At 41.3% G+C, this 17432-nt stretch overlaps 1 protein-coding gene across 5 annotated transcripts in view; it reads left to right on the top strand.

The window, feature by feature from the left end:
* The window catches only part of LOC115013588 (formin-binding protein 1-like), a 23569-nt gene extending 8990 nt beyond the window's left edge, over window positions 1–14579 (top strand). The window contains exons 5-18 of one of the 5 annotated variants that reach the window (XM_029440007.1): window positions 552–614; window positions 775–870; window positions 1266–1280; window positions 1727–1855; window positions 2064–2210; window positions 2315–2491; window positions 3725–3886; window positions 4049–4072; window positions 4445–4554; window positions 4733–4865; window positions 7301–7446; window positions 9436–9572; window positions 10794–10952; window positions 12827–14579. In XM_029440007.1, the coding sequence (XP_029295867.1) occupies window positions 552–614; window positions 775–870; window positions 1266–1280; window positions 1727–1855; window positions 2064–2210; window positions 2315–2491; window positions 3725–3886; window positions 4049–4072; window positions 4445–4554; window positions 4733–4865; window positions 7301–7446; window positions 9436–9572; window positions 10794–10952; window positions 12827–12855 (1527 nt within the window). In that variant the 3' untranslated portion in view covers window positions 12856–14579. Of the gene's footprint in view, window positions 1–551; window positions 615–774; window positions 871–1265; window positions 1281–1726; window positions 1856–2063; window positions 2211–2314; window positions 2492–3694; window positions 3887–4048; window positions 4073–4444; window positions 4555–4732; window positions 4866–7300; window positions 7447–9435; window positions 9573–10793; window positions 10953–12826 lie in introns of all 5 variants that reach the window. The other 4 variants (XM_029440004.1, XM_029440003.1, XM_029440006.1 and 1 more) reach the window with 4 other exon arrangements.
* The last annotated feature ends 2853 nt before the right edge of the window (window positions 14580–17432 follow it).

Genomic DNA, 17432 nt, shown 5'->3' with positions numbered 1-17432 from the left:
GCAACACTGATACCGCTATTAGTACTCGGAGACGTGTTATATTAAAAAATGCACGCATAAAGTTGCATTCAAATTGATTAAATATATGGCTCTCAAGGAAATACATAAAAAAAATATTTGGCTTTTATGGCTCTCCCAGCCAAAAAGGTTCCCGACCCCTGGACTAGGATGTGGCTTATTTTTTGCTAACACTGTCACACCAGTAATACCAGTATCAAATCAAATGTCTTTATATAGCCAGTAATACCAGTATTACCATGTAACACCAGTAAAACCAGTAATATCATGTAACACCGTGTAACACCAGGGGTGGTGATGGCCTAGTGGTACGCCTTCCAAACAAAACAGTAGAAGGTCAGGAGTTCAACACCAGGCTGCCACCATTGTACCCCTGAGCAAGGCACTTAACCCTGAGTTGCTCCAGGGAGACTGTCCCTGTACTTAGTTCAATGTAAGTCGCTCTGGATAAGAGCGTCTGTTAAATGACCAGTAACACCAGTAATACCATGTGACTCCAGTAACACCATGTAACAAGTGTTTTTCCCCTCCAGCATTTCCAAGATGGTCGGCGTGCCCAGCAGCACATTGAGAGCTCATGGAAACAACTGGAGTCTGTGAGTGATATCTGACCCCCCCCATATGCTTTTATCAACACTAGACCAAACAAACATCATTCATGAAATTCTTTTAACGTTATATTTAAACATATTGACTGACAGTAACCAGCTATAAACACTTAGTTTTTTATGTAATTTCTTGTGTTGTGTTGTCCAGAGTAAACGTCGGTTTGAGCGTGATTGTAAGGAGGCGGAGCGAGCTCAACAAGTCTCCGACAGAATTGACCTCGACAACAAGACGGACGGAGAGAAGGTGGATAAGCATAAACATAATATATAAACATTGATATAAATATATGTGTTATGTAATGATAATTGTGAAGCATGAATTAAACTGATGATGTTTTCAATTTGCTTTAGTGTTTAACATCAGTGCTGATATCTAACTAATCTGAACTCCTGTCTGTCTCTCTGCCTGTCTGTCTCTCTGCCTGTCTGTCTATCTGCCGGTCTGTCTGTTTGTCTGTCTGTCTGTCTGTCTCTCTGCATGTCTCTCTGCCTGCCTGCCTTTCTGTCTGTCTCTTTGCCTGTCTGCCTCTCTCTCTGTCTGTCTGCCTCTCTCTCTGCATGTCTCTCTGCCTGCCTGCCTCTCTATCTGCATGCCTGTCTGTCTGCCTGCCTCTCTGTCTGCATGCCTGTCTGTCTCAGCGCTGCTCACTGAAGGTATGTTCCTTATTTTACATTATTTATATTTTATAATTTATTATATTTTATTTTATGAGGTTGTATTTTTACGAACATGCACAGCAAATTAATTGAGCAAGTTCGCTGCAAAGCAGGGAAACTCAACTAAATACAGAAACGTTGCGAGCGCGCACAAGAAACAAAACTTTCCAGGGGACACTAACACGTGATGCCGCTGGGACGCGAGTCTTTGTGACTTCACTTTTTAGTTTCCGATGTAAACAGTTTCTCTGAGTTTTCTCACTTTGTGTAGCACCAAGCTAACTCTAGGAGGACGAAAGAATGGAAGTCCTTTTAAACGACTGCACCAACAGACGGGCTTTTTCTAAATACTGCATGCGTGTTTTCCTTCATTTGCTTGTGTTTAATCTATTTGATGTATAATCTGTTTTTATGTTTTGTGTAAAATCCTCTGCTGATTTCAGGCTCGTCAGACGGCTCAACAGAAAAAACAAGCTGCTGAAGAATCCAGGAAAGACTATATGACCAGTTTAAACCAGTTTAACCAAGACCAACATCAGCACTACCACACCCTGGTACCAGTGATATACCAGGTAAACCAGCACTACCACCCTGGTCAAGGTTTCATCATCAACGCTACAACAGAAGTAAACAGCAGTAACGAGATGGAGGATCGCATTGATTGCCTGAAAACTTTTATTTTGTGCATGGACCGATGATTAATGAGAATACTCCATCTTCTCTGTCCTCCACCAGCTCTCTGCGTGAGCACCAGTTGTAATAATGTTTCTGTTTCCGCAGCGTATCCAGGACATGGAGGAGCGGCGGATTGAGAGAATTTGTGAAGCGATGCGTTCGTCTGCAGAGGCAGAGAGGAAAGTACTTCCTGTTGCAAGTCGCTGCCTGGAGGTCATGATGGACGCTGCAGAGGGCATCCAGCCCAGGATGGTGAGTCTCCTCTCGGCCTGAAGGCATCACTGAGACTTAAAGGTTAAAGGTCAACACTGATAGTGTGTGTGTGTGTGTGTGTGTGTGTGTGTGTGTGTGTGTAGGACACCCGGCAGGTGGTGGAGGTATATAAATCAGGCTTTGACCCCCCCGGTGACGTGGACTTTGAGGACTACAGCGCCTCCATGAGGAGGAGCATCTCTGAATCCAGTTACCTGGACAACCGGGCGGAGGGCCGGAGACAAAGCAGGAAGCTGTGGCCCTTCATCCGCAAGAACAAGGTACAAAAACTACACGCGTGTACAAATACACACACACACAGGTAAATTAACTGTAATGTGATGTTTAGCTGACGCTTTTGTCCAAAGCGACAATAAGTGCAAACAATCATGAGAATACAACTGCGAACAGCAAGAATCTTGCAGTTACATTAGCTTCAAACAGGTGAAATCCTTTATGTCAGTGATCTTCACAATCTTTTACATGAGAGCCACATTGAGAGGACAAAGTCAATAGGAGAGCCACTTTTACCGCAAAGTATGAAAAACTACATCAAGTCATAAAAAACATGTCTGTTTATTAATCTGTCATCCAGCCAGAACATACAATATGCAATGCAGCCAACCAATACCTTAATACTGCGATGACGTTGTCCGAGCCAAAATCCATGTGATCTCAAAAGATATCTCAGTTAATCGTTCAGCTGTATTTGTTGTCCTGTGTATCGATCCATTTTACGTCTCTAGAAACACACGCTAACTAGAATGAAATGGTGAAACGAATCGTCCGTAGCCAAGCTAACGCGAGTATGAAGTGCCAGGTTGGTCGTAGTATCCTCCAATTTAAATGTTCAAATTAGCGATATATTTATTTTTATTTTTAGCAAATGTCCATATTTATAAGCATGCTTATGATAACATATTTTTAATAACCTTAAGTTAATTTTTTTCACCACGTATCTACCTGTCCAAGAGCACACTCACCATTGCAGTGCTGGATAAACCGCCAAAACTGGCAACTATGTTTATATTTATATATATATATACATATATATATACAACTGGTCTATATTTGCATCTTTTATCAATTATTATTATTATATATTATTTGTTAGCTAATAGAGCAGACACTTTTAGTGTTTTAATGGGTTATATGTAATAGCCCTGCTTGTTTTTAGTGTTTTTATGAAATATCTGTATTGTCTGCATAATCATATCTATCACCCCTTTATTTAGCCCACTGCCATGTGAGCCACCAATTAAAGCTTGGCGAGCCGCATGAGGCGTGAGTAACGCTGCTTTAAGTGCAGAACAATAGCTTAAAATAAGCCAAACCAATGTACGTGCAACATACGAAAGAACAGAATTATTATTATTATTATTATTATTTTTCTTCATTCGTCGAGGTGCAGTCGAAACAGGTGAGTTTTCACACAGGTCTACACACAGGTAAACACACCTGACCTCACCTCTCTCTCTCTGCAGCTGCTTACCCTCCTCTCCTCCCCCCGCCAGCCTCCCCCTCCTCCCCCAACCTCACCTTCACCTGGGGGCGTGGCCAGCAGTCCTCAGTCTCCACCCACTGCCTCCAGAGAACCAATCACACAGCGGCTGAATGACCTCATGACCTCTGGCTCCAGAACCAGGAAGCAGTGTCTGCGCAGCCTCAAGAGAGGGGTAACACACACACACTCACACACACTCACGCACACACACACACACTCACTCACACACGCACAGATACACACGCACACACGCACACTCTCACTCACTCACTCACAGACGCACTCACACATGCACTGTGTTTTTAATGTTTTCCTGTTTCCTTCATGCTCTCTGATTGGACAGCTGTCACTCAAACTGGTCAGTATCAGAGCACGTTTATTAAACCACATTTATTATTATTAATATTATTATTACTATCATTTCTATCATTATTATTATTATTGTATTACTATTATTATTATTATTATTATTATTATTATTATTATTATTATTATTATTATTTATTACATGCCTGCCAGTGCCATCTTGGATCATCACATCAAAACACTGCAGGGATAAAAGTCCAGTGTGACACCTAGTGGTAAAACTCGGTATATATTCACTAATAAAAATAATTGTTATAATAATAAGAACATCAACAATAATAATAGTAATAATACAAAATAATAGTAATAATAACAACAATAATTGTAATAATAATGATAATAATGATAATAATAATAATCGCAGGGCTCCGGTCCTGCAGACTGCAGTCATCTCCCTCCTGAACAAAGAAGAAAGAAACTTCAAACCAGAATCAACAACATCAACCAGGAGATCCAGAGAGAGAGAGAGCAGAGGTACACACACACGCATACACACATACACACACACACACACAGATAACATTATTATTAGTTTTTATATTATATTATATTATATATTTCTCTTTAAGATGTTAATATCATTAAAACACAACAAACACAAAATGACATATATTATATATAAATATTCGTATTGTTCTGTGTGTTGTTTCAGAGACGCTCTGTTGAAAATGAGGGAAGTTTACGAACAAAGTCCTCAGATGGGCGACGCCGTCAGCCTGGAGCCTCGACTGGAGGAAGTGAAGCAGAGTCTGCAGAGAATGGAGGACGAGCTGAGGAAGAACCAGGTTTATACTGCAAATACACAGCAATATACACAGTAATATACACAGTAACATACACAGTAATACTACAGTAATGCACAGTAAGATAAAGTAATACGCAGTAATATACACAGAGTCTGTAGAGACTGGAGGACGAGTAAGATAGTAGGATGTGCTGCATTTGTACTAACCATTCTGTTGACACCAATAATATGGTTTTGCCTACCTATAATGTTTCCACACCTAGAAATCCCAACCACCACCATGTCTATTACCACAACCGACAAAAGCACAACACCCAATGATTCAACTCTGCCCCATTTTGGTATAACAGCAGCCTGCACGATAATATTCTTTTAGCTATAGCCATATTTACCTCTCTCATCAATGTTATCGGACCACCTGCGTTAGAGGGTTAATGATGAGAGCAATAGACAGATCTGTTTCACACACAATGCTAAAAACTGAGTCTCTGCCTTCTGAAACAACAAATGAACCTGACCTCTATCCTGATTTATATCCAAAACCCCATTACTCACTCTCCGATTCCAGTTTTTACTCTGACGACGAAATAATTATGTAAATATGATCTCCTCCCTTCACAAACTTGCTCGACACACGTTTACAGATACTAATCCCTGACAAAACAGCGGTATGGCTATTCTTTCAAGTTATTTGCCTTATGATGTAATACAATTGAATCCCTGGGAAATGTTTAAATATGGATAACATGTATAACACACTAGTAAGAGTTGTGTATACTATTTTTTGTTTATGTGATCAAATGGGTGGAATGTAATGGTAATTTTTTATCTTGTCTTATACTGTCCTATTCTTCATATGCTCATCTTATGTTTGTCCTACTTACAGCGATTGGGACCAGAGTACACTCTGGTCATGTCCCCTTGACATTCTTATATCCCTTGTATCAGCTAGATGTGCGTAGTTGCACAGCCGATTGTAAACATAGCCACCCAGTTGGTGACTATATAGTCTAATTGTATTCTCTGTTGTTTGAACTTCATGGTAGACTGTTTGAACATCACAATAGGCCGTTTGACACTCTGTTTTGTTGTTCAATTCCTGCAGGAATAAAGAGCTCACTTCTTTAACCAAGTATCTTTATTTTAGTATAATAGGTTTACTTCTCTTTAGTTTGTATCAGCAGAATTCCATGACAAAGTTCAGATGAAGGTCAAATCTTACACCCAGGTTGGTAACTGATAGTGATAGGAGGATGTCTTGGCCAGAAAGGGTGATGTGAGTTATGGGGGAAGACTGGACCTGGTGTGGTGTGCCAACTAAAATAGCCTCTGTTTTGGAGCTATTTAGTTGAAGGAAGTTTTCTTTCAGGAAAGTAGAGGAGTGAACTACGCACCAGTGTTTTGGTGTTCTTGATATTCTATGAACAGTGAGTCCAGATTTTGCAAGACGCCGCTCAAGTACACGGGCTTAAAGGACAACATGTGTGTGTCTGTTCAAGTGTTAAAAAAGACAGTGAGCAGAGAGGGGAGGGGTGGAACATTCACCCAGTTGCAGGTGTTAGAGGGACATAAGAATACCATTGTACACTTTAGAACAGGGGTCTTCAACGTTTTTGAACGTACTACTGGTGTAGCGTGGTGCAGGGACCCCCTACTGTATATATTGTATGGAAGAGGCTTGAAGAGCATTGAAGTTCACCCCTCTCCTTTCGTCCACTCTGTCTCTGACTATAGGTGTGTGTCTCCGCCCTTTGCAAAGTACAGCGCCCCCCCCCCCCCCCCCCTGCAGTACCTCCGTGGACCCCCTGTTGAAGACTCCTGCTTTAGAACATTCTGTTTGTAAATGATGAGCTTCAGGCAGAGATCAGGGAGTGCTTTAGTAAGATACATTGGTCGAGTTTAATACCATATTAGAATTTGCTTATCTGTAAGGAGGCACGAAAAATATTGTGGGAATAAGAAGAAAGTTAGAGATATTCTGGGCTAGACAGAGGTTCATTGAAACATGTATCAAACGATAAAAGATTTCACATGGACATACGGAATTTACCATTACAACAACACTCAGGCATGTGGCAACATTTTGTCTGTTAGTTATGTAAACAACAAACGTGTCGTTGACCGAAAACTACTGTAACTACATGATCTGGTGGCTTTTTGAGGAAACTCGAGCTGTGGTTGTTAAATACCCTTCTGCCATCTGGTGGCTCTACTTTATGTGTTTACCAATTTGTTCCCAATTGACTGGTGAAATAAGTTATTGTCATTACATTTAAAATAAATTATTTAAATTTGACCATATGGCCTTACCTTTGATAATGTGGATCTTTACAAATCACTACTCCATAGTTTAAGAATGGCATAGCCGTTAGTGCTGAAAACAACAATCCAATCAAACTGTAGATTTGGAGAATGGTATAGTATTACACACCTAGCAAGTTAATGGTTATGATTATTTTTGTTTGGTTTCTACAGGCGTGGCTTTCGGAGGCTGACAGCAGACTCTCTGATCACGGCAGTAGAAGACAAAGTGGAGGTTGTGGGTTAAATTCCCAGGTGACGACGCCAGGCAGCAGCAGCCTGAAACAGCTGGACAACCGGAGTCCAGCCAGCAGAGAGAGGTACTGATGATTTATTATTAGTTCTCTCCGGACTTACGACTGTGTCCCCCTGCGTGTCTTTTGGGAGGTACTGTGGGAGTATGGGGGACCGTTGTCGCTGCTACGAGTACAACAAAGTGAGAGCTGTGTCCGTGTACCCGGCACAAAGTCCAACAGTGGGTGTTGGCCTCCAGGGTTGTCCCTTCATGGACAGGATCTCAGGCTGCAGCTGGGGGAAGAAGGAGGTCCGGTTCAGAATTGCATTTCTTTGCAGATGAAGTGGTTCTGTTGGCTTCATCAGACCGGGACCGAGTGTGAAGCGGTCAGGATGAGAGTCAGCACCTCAGAGTCTGACGCTGTGGTTTTCATCCGGGAAACACAAGATTGCTCCTCTGGGTTGGGATTGAGTTACCATCACCCCTATCTGAGGAGTTCAAGTTCGGTGTGGCGTCAGCACTGATGCAGGCATTATCGGACTGTTAACCTCTTAACAGTCCGCCATGATGGAGTTGTTACGCAATGCCACATATCGTTCGAAAGATTAGAGTCTCTTGACTTTGAGCCAACTCACCTATGAAGTTTCATCATAGTCCTGTAATCAGTAATAATCCAAAAAGAAAACTCCTGTGTCATTGCAGAGGTCCAATAGATCGTTTCTGGTAAAAATATATCCATCATGAACATCGTCACATCGACAAAAGCCCATGATCATTGACACTTAATTTGAGCCAATCGGAGCATCCATGCGTTATCTACAGCCATCAAGAGCCAATGAATGAAACTTGATAAGGAAGTGCCAGCCCTCTTCTTTTGTTTACAGACTGAGCCAGCAGCAACCGAGTCTCCCGTTGACCGGCGTATCTTGTAGCCAATGAAACGCTGAAGATTTAAACATACATCATCAATGTTTGTTTTTTTAACAAATATAATTTTTTTTTTCATAGTTGTATTTATCAAAATACAAAAAAAACACAAATATTACAAAAAATGTGTTTATACTTCACTTACTTTGTGTCATTACTACTGATAGGGAATATTGGGTATATAATAGTTATTTATGGCCTTTTTATTAATAAATATTATAATATCTCCAAATGCACAGCCTGTGAACGCCTGGTGTTACTCTTAGAAAAACCTGTCTAATAAGTTCTTGTGCCTTTGTTCTGAAATCTTTACCTGAACTTGGTAACACTTGGTGCTATGTTTCTATTGTGTTTTCCAGCTCATAACTACCAGTGCCTTGAGATTCCTTTTAACTTTGAAAGGCGCTTTACAAATACAATTTATTATTATTATTATTATTATTATTGTTATTACCAGCTATACCCATCTTCAGGCATGTTTTACAAAAACAAAATTGTGTATTTTCTTAAAATTCAGTATATTCAGACCACTATTACTCAATGCCAGAAGCACTTGGAGTGATTATTCACTGTTTTGCAAGAACAATAAGAGAGTTATCTTTTGAATGAGACTAAAATCATACATCTGGTGCAAATGGATGAAGAGCAGCTTTTAATTTACTTTGGGTATATCGTTTGTAGGTATTTTCGGATAAATTCCCCCACCCCTTAAGAGGTTAAAAAGGACCAAGGAAGGCAAAGCTCTCAATTTACCCGCCATCTACGTTGCTCCTTCATGTTGAAAGGGGCCAGCTGAGGTGGTTTAACATCTGACCAGGAGCCTCTTGGGAGCCTCCCGTTAGAGGTATTTGGGGCCCGAGGTCGACCCAAAACTTGCTGTTCTGGGAATGCCTTGAGGTTCCCAGAAGGAGCTGGAAAACATTGCTGAGCCTGCTGCTCCCATTACCCGGAAATAGATGACAGTGATTTACTCTGTTACACTGAAAGTCAGATATTTTCAGATGTACAAATTCTATGTTCATAGACTTAAAATTCTTAAACCTGTATCTCTACCTGTCTCCTACCTGTCTCCTTCTACCTGTCTCTCTCTCTACCTGTCGCTTTCTTTACCTGTCTCTCTCTCCATCTCTCGCTCTTTTTTTCTCAGTCCGGACGGCAGCTACACTGAAGACAACAGTGCAGAGCTTCAGTTTAAGTCTCGTAGTTCAGAGTTTGATGACGACTTTGATGATGAAGAACCGTTACCGAGTATTGGCACCTGCAAGTCCCTTTACCCGTTCCAAGGTACTGTTTTATTTGAATTACTGCTCCTATACATCAGCTGACGTACAGGTACACGGTGATGGCACCTGGGGTTTTTCAGGATCAGGTGACAATTATTGTTAAGGCATTACAAGTCTTTTGATCTGAGCTGAAAACCCTTAAGTCGGTGAGGACGAGTCATTTCAGTTGGATCAGGTCAGAGACGAGTCGTCGCCTCATCATTGTCCAAGAAGCTACCATCATTTTCTAACATTTAGGATCTGAACCTAAATATATCACAATATCACAAGTTTTGACTCCAGGCAATGTTTTTATGGTCCATCTGAATGCCTAAGACCTCGTTTTCCCTCTTCAGAAAAGGTAGGATGAGGCAATTTAAAGATCATCCATTCCGTGATAACCATCAAAACAAAAAACATCACATTTTACCTTGGAGATATAAGCTTCTTCTCTAATCTCAAACCTACAGCCATAAACAGAACTTCACTTCCTCAGATGCACTGAATTTACAACCTTCACTTCGTGTTACGTCATTACGCCTGCATTTTAGACATGTCTTATTTCTCAGACAATACCCTCGTCTTCTGCTTTAAGCAAACCAAAACCAATCAATGTTGTAAATTCCGGATCCCAGAGCATAACATTGACAAATCCTTTTAGGTGGATCCTCGACGCTGGATCCACCAGCATCTCCATCACCTTCTCTCCTTTTCTGGCGTTTCTGCTGCTCAATACTCCAGAGTCGCTACCTCGTATTTCCACAATGGCTTTCCAGAACACTTAATACACATTATGTTAGAATAATTGCTACGTCCGCTCAGATCTCTGATTTTAGATCTGCTTAATCTTGTCTTAAGTAACTGGAAGTTTTGGGGGGCCATAGTGCCTGGTTGCTACCAACACTTCCCTACAATGCAGACAAAACCTGCGGAAGAACTATGTTTAAGTTTCAAACCTGGCTCACCCATCATTTTTTCATTTCAAATATTTTAAACGCATTTTGTTGATGGTGTGGTCCTTGCTAGTGAAATTGTAATAAAAAAGATGAATTGTTTGGCCTTAAGTGGTGTTAAAGATTGTGGGTAGACAGCAGAGCTCTTTAGTGTAGATAACAGGAAGTCATCAGCAGACAAGATGAGGGTCAGACTTTAACCAGAGAGATGGACAGGGGTAATACCTGAACATGTTTTACAGTATTAATCAGACCACATGTTGATTCATGTTGTTATTGATCTGCTGCAGGTCAGAATGAAGGCACTCTATCGATGGTGGAGGAAGAACTACTTTCTGTGGTGGAAGAGGACAAAGGTGACGGTTGGACCAGAGTACGGAGGAACCTGGAGGAGGAGGGATATGTCCCCACCTCCTACATCAAAGTCTTCCTGGACAGCAGTGCTAAAGGTGCCATGACGTATATATGACCTTCAGATGACCTATGTGACCTTTGAATTACCTCTATATATGACCTTCATATGACAAGTGACCTCTACATGACCTCTGAACATGACCTCTTCATGCACTTTAAGTGACCCCAAGATTACTTTTTAGTGACCTCTTCATGACCTGTAAATGTGACCCCTTCATGACCTTTAGGTGACCCCTACATAACCTGTAAATGTGAACCCTTCATGACCTTTAATTGACCTCTATATATGACCTTCATACAACATCTAAGTGTCCTATTCATGACTTTTAAGTAACCTTGACATGAACTCAAAGTGACCGCTTCATGACCCTTAAGTGACCTCTACATGACCTCTGAACGTGACCTCTTCATGACATTTAAGTGACCTCTTCATGACCCCTACATGACCTCTGAATGTGACCCCTACATGACCTTTAAGTGACTTCTTCATGACCCTTAAGTGACCCCAACAAGACCTGTGAAAGTGAACCCTACAAGACCTTTAAGTGACCTCTTATTGCACAGATGTTGGTCTTTGACCTACAGATGAACTTTGACCGTTCTTATATAAACCTCATGACCCCTCCTCTCTTGATGACCTCTATGACCTTTGAACTTTAACCTTTGATCTCTGAATGTCAACACGTTTGTTTCCATTGTTATAGCAGCAGTCTGTGTACGGAACACTACCTGTTTGTTTTCTGTGTTAAACACCTGTGCACCTGTAAGGCCCCGCTCACACCGAGATGTTAGAAACCGTTGTTTCCTACGGTACGGAGTCGCAGCGCTCATCAATGTCAGACTTGTCCCAGGCAGCCAATCAAATCTAGCGAGAGGCGAGCATTACTACTTTACCACTTACTTCCTGTTTTGATGCCGGTAGATGTTGTAGGGACACTAAACGAAAGGTTTATATTAGCAGTATTTAATTACTATGAACTATATAATTCAAGGTCAACGGTTAGAGCTTATTGTCTTCTTTTTTTCTTATGTTAAAGACATTTAAACTCGAGTGTTGCACACGCTGCCTGCTCGACGTGTTGCGGCATGTCTCGGTGTGATCGGGCCTTACAGGTGAATCTCATCTCAGTCTGTCAGAGCAACCGCCTCTATTTAACTTCTGATTATAAATTATTTGGTCTATGAAATGCCAAAAGGTAAACGGTGACTTCTTCAAACATCTTGTTTTGTCCAAAACCGAAAGATATTAGACGGAATAATTTGAATTATTTTGTGATTTCTGTCTGACAAAACAGATAAACTAATAAAAAACATCACTGGAGCTTCAGTTAAAGCAACAAACCCTCTGTCTGTTTAAAACGTTTCTCATTTTTAACAACAAACCTATAAAACACTTGTAATATTATTATTATTATTATTATTAATAATATCATTTAGCAGTTTGAGTGTAGTTTTAGTGTTTGTTCAGCAGATCGGTGCAGTCTGACCACCATCACTCTCAATCTCTAACATATCTACCTGTCTGTCTCTCTCTCTACCCGTTTCTCTCTCTCTGTCTGTCTGTCTGTCTCTCGCTCTACCCGTCTCTCTCTCTCTGTCTGTCTGTCTCTGCCTGTCTCTTTCTCACTCTACCTGTCTGTCCCTCTGTCTGTCTCTCTCTTTACCTTTCTGTCTCTCTCGTGCTCTGTCTATCTTTCTCTCTACCTGTCTCTCTCTCTCTGCCTGTCTGTCTCTATACCTGTCTCACTCCCTTCCTGTTTCTCTCTGCCTGTCTGTCTCTCTACCTGTGTCTCTCCCTACCTGTCTCTCTCGGTCTCTGTCTGTCACTCTCTCTACCTTTCTCTCTCTCTACCTATCCCTCTCTCTCTCTGCCTGTCTGTCTCTCTCGGTCTCTGTCTGTATTCTATAGGCTTTGTGCAGAGTAGTCGGCTAGTCTAGCGCAGTAATCGACCAGTGAGGACGTCTCGCCACAGGAAGTGATGTAAAGGAAAGGTAACAACTTTTCATTGGACAGTTTCAGATATCTAAGCCAATCAGACAACAGACTGCTGTCGATACATGATGGAGGACTGAGAAATCACAGAGAGATCAGTAATTAGACAGATCCCCAAAACAGATCAAAGATCAGACAGGTCCACATTAATCATTACTCCCCATTTATATCTTTATCTGTTTAAAAGTGAATACAGAGCTGCAGGATGATGAAGTGTTTCTGTAGTCGGACCCTGAAGTTAGCATCACTGGTTTCCTCCACAAAAAGCAAATGGGATTTTGGATTATTGCAGGAAATAAACTTTGTGGCAAACATAAGGTTCATGTAATATTATGATACTTACATGTTTGTTCAGCAAGATAATCTTCACAACAGCACTTTTGTGATTTTTGTGATTAAAAAGATGACGTTAGGCTATAAAGGAACTACAACACGGTCACATGACTTCACGTCACCACCGCTAAGCTACTGGCGGCTAATGTTAGCGTGATGACGTTTAACGTCCCCGACAGCCTATGTAGTCTCATTTAGCCTCTTGTTAGAAACAGCCTTTGTTAGATACATAGGGGTAATTTATTGACGGATTTTTTGTCGGAGAACAAAACGTAAAAATCTCTTCAGCTCGTGTTAACCACAGACATTATTTAAGATATCGAACCAAAAACCCATTGACTTCCAGACGAGGGAACACTAAGTGCTAAAATGCTTGTCATATGAGGGTTTTAGGACTCATGCCTGCAGCACTCTATAAATATACATTGATGTTCAGTTTTATGAGTTTCATAATCACAGTAAAGAGGAAAATGAGAAATAAACTAAATCCTGAATCCTCAACTTTTTATTTCCCGTTTGAGCCCTAAACAATCAATTAAACTTGTTTTGATATGAAAAGTATTTCATGTAATCTTTCTGATTCACTGACAAACTGACCTGAGATCAGTTTAACGTCCTGAATTAAAACAGAAAAATCAAAATGTAAACTTTTTATAAATTAGTGTTTGCATAAATGTGTTATTGAAAAGAAAATGGTGGACGATCCTTCCTGAGACTGAAATAAAAGATGTCAAGAGAAACTGAACATCTTGTTTCTGTGTGTTCGGATCTCTGCGGCCGTCAGAAACACTTTAAAGGACAATGTTATTCTGTAAAAACGCTTTCAAAGGTTCCCACTGTGTAAAGTTTTAAAAATGTAATTTTAAACTTGTATAAATATAAACTGTAGCTGCACAGGTGTAGCCCCGCCAACTGTATACCTGCTTACATTAGCCCCGCTCCTTGTACATGTCTTACATTAGCCCCACCCCTGTATATTAGCCCCGCCCCTGTATATCTTAGATTAGCCCCGACCCCTTTACACGTTTTACATTAGCTGCGCTCCGTTTTACATTAGCCCTGCCCCTATATACCTGCTTACAATAGCCCCACCCCTGTATACCTATTTACATTAGCCCCGCCCCCACATTAACCAGCGTGTATTAGCTTCGCCCCCACATTAACCAGTGTGTATTAGCCCTCCTGCTTGTTGATCATGTTATTGATTGCGTGAAATGTGAAACTTTTATTTTATAGTAAGATGTTGATGAGTTTTTTTTTTTATTGAGACGTGAAACTGCTGATCACGTTCTTTTCAACTTCCTGTATGTTAAACTTTCAAAATAAAGTACTCTCAATCAAACAGTGTAAGCTGTGTTCATTCAGACTTAGCTGTTTCCATTTCCTTATTTAAGACCGGGCGTAGTTAAGAGGGGAGGTTAGTTAAGACCGGGTGTAGTTAAGAGGGGGGGGGGGGGGTAGTTAAGACCGGGCGTAGTTAAGAGGGGGGGGGCAGTTAAATCTCATTTATTTATATAGCCCAAAATATCACAAATTACACATTTGTCTCCGTGTTTACAGACTACAGCATACGACACCCTCTGTCCTTAGACCCTCGTACCGCACAAGGAAAAACTACCAAAAAAGAAACCCACAATTAACCTCTTAAGGAAAGCTGAGACGCTGCACTTTACAGCATATATCGATTCATTACGGTAACTTCACTTACCGCCCTCACGGAAGCCCTCGAAATAGCGCCTTTGTTCTGAGCGAATACACACACAGCGCTGGAGAGACACAGACAACATCGCGGAGAAATAGAGCCGGAAAACAGCGGATTTAATTAAAATGGAAGCAAGACGGTATGTAAATCAACACTTGTATTGCATGGTGACTTGTTTAGAACAGTGTACCAAGTCTGTAAGGTTGTACTAGGTGTGTAATTGTACTTTATATGCATAAATGTGCGTGTCTTCTTCAAGTAGCCTGCATCCTAGCAGAGGCTGTGTGCAGGCTGGAGCTGGAGAGGAGGAGGTGTCACCAGAGATCACATTCAGGCCTGTAGAGGGAGCTGTGCGGATGCTGGACGATCTGATTATGCTGTCAGACACAGAAGCCCCTCACCACACCACATCACACCACAAGATAGCAGACTGAGGCAGAGCCTGATGATGGACCCCAGGTGTCCAACCCCCTCTCGATATGGGAAACCCAGCACCAGGTGACATTTATTCCCACTTTGATGCTGCAGTTTTCAAACTCCTCTCTGAATACACAAACAAGAATGCAGCCAAAAGCCTGGAGAGAGGGAGCAAGTTCATCTGGACTGAAATAACTCCAGAAGAAATGAAGAAGTCCACAGGCATGTTGATGTACATGTCAGTTTTGGACCTGCAGAAAGATGAGCAACTTTTGGTGTAATCAAACCATTTTCCATGTGTCATTCCCTGCCACTGTCATGTCCCCAGACTGTACAGGACAGTTCATGGCCATTTGATCTAATCTTCATATGAGTGACCCAGAGAAAACAGGAGCAGCAGGAACAGTCACTGGCAGTACCACCAAGACCTCTGCATGTGAAGGGACACTCAGAGAGGAGAGAATTACCCTGTGTTGGGAAAAACGCCTGGACATATTTTCCATTTTATGGCCTGTTTTTGCAGATGTAAGAGTAAAAGACTCAAAACCTTTACTGGAAATAGTTGTATACATTTCAAACTTCAAATGTAACATGTTAAATCTCTTATTCATGTACAATTGCAGTGTTTTTTGTTCACTAAACTCAAATTCCGCTTTTGTGTTTCTCTTCATTTTAAACTGTTATTATGCTTTTTAGGCTAAAGGGTTAATAGTGATGTGCCCAGAGTTACACCATCTATCGTTCACAAACACAGCCAGCCCTCCTCCTTTCCTCTTACCACTCTCTTTCGTCCTGTCCGCCCGTATCAGATAAACGGTCCAAAGTGGCATTATTACCTCGGTTAGCCAAGTCTCTGCGAATACCATGATGCTACACTCCCGGTATTCCCTCTGGTGTCAGGTCAGCACCGCTAGTTCGTCCATCTTATTGGGAAGCGAACGTACATTTCCCATTACGATGGATGGAAGTACAGGTCTATAGCATCGCTTCCTAGCCCGCAGCTCAGTCCCAGCACGACGTCCTCTTCTTCTCAGCTCACGGGGAACATCGGGTCTCTCACCGGTTAACACCGCCATGCTACGGGATGCTAACAGCTGATCCCTGGTGTAAACGATGCGCTGGCTACACGTGCGATCCCTGGTCACGGTTGTTAACAGAAAAAGTACGAAGAAAACCAGTGCAAGAATAGCGGGTTTGGTGTCCATGATTTCCAGACAGGTTGCAGAGCAGTACACACAAAATAATTTTTAAAAAAAGTATGAAAAAACACGATAAAATATAAATTACTCAGCGGTGACTGGAGCTGCTGTAACAGGCTGCCACTCGAGCGGCGCCAAGAATTGGAATAGAATGTCATGATCAACAGTGTTGAAAGCAGCACTGAGGTCTAGCAACACAAGAACAGAGACAAGTCCTTTGTCTGATGCCAATAGAAAGTCAATGGTAACTTTCACTAGTGCCGTCTCTGTGCTATGGTGAACTCTAAATCCAGATTGAAAAACCTCAAATAAATTATTGTTATGTAAAAAAAATCGCACAACTGTTTTGCGACTGCTTTCTCAAGGATTTTAGAGAGAAAGGGAAGGTTAGATATCGCTAAAACCTATGGATCAAGACTGGCCTTTTTAAGAAGTGGTGCTATTACAGCTACTTTAAAGGATTGTGGTACATAGCCAGATAATAGAGACAAGTTGATCTTAATAACGAGGTGTTAATTAAGGGTAAAACCTTTTTAAACAGTTTAGTTTAGGAATCTGGTCTAAGAGACAGGTTGATGGCTTAGACGACGAGATTGTTGAAGTTAGTTAGTTGGTTAAGGTCGATTGGAGTAAAACAGTCTAGATATATTTCAGGTGTTACAGCTGTTTTTAAGGTTCCGGAGGTTGTTAAGTCATTACCAATTGAGGGCAGGAGGAGATCAATTTTGTCATTAAAGAAGCTCATGAAGTCGTCACTACTGAGAGATATAGGAATAGAAGGCTCTATAGAGCTGTGGTTCTCTGTCAGCGTCAGTGCTGAAAAGAAACCTGGGGTTCTTATGTTCTTCTATTATTGAAGAGTAATAAGCTG

Source organism: Cottoperca gobio, chromosome 9 (genome assembly GCF_900634415.1).
Source record: "Cottoperca gobio chromosome 9, fCotGob3.1, whole genome shotgun sequence".
NCBI classification, from domain to species: Eukaryota; Metazoa; Chordata; class Actinopteri; order Perciformes; family Bovichtidae; genus Cottoperca; species Cottoperca gobio.
The sequence above is the reverse complement of the archived record's forward strand: the minus strand, read 5'-3'. Positions and strand labels throughout refer to the sequence as shown.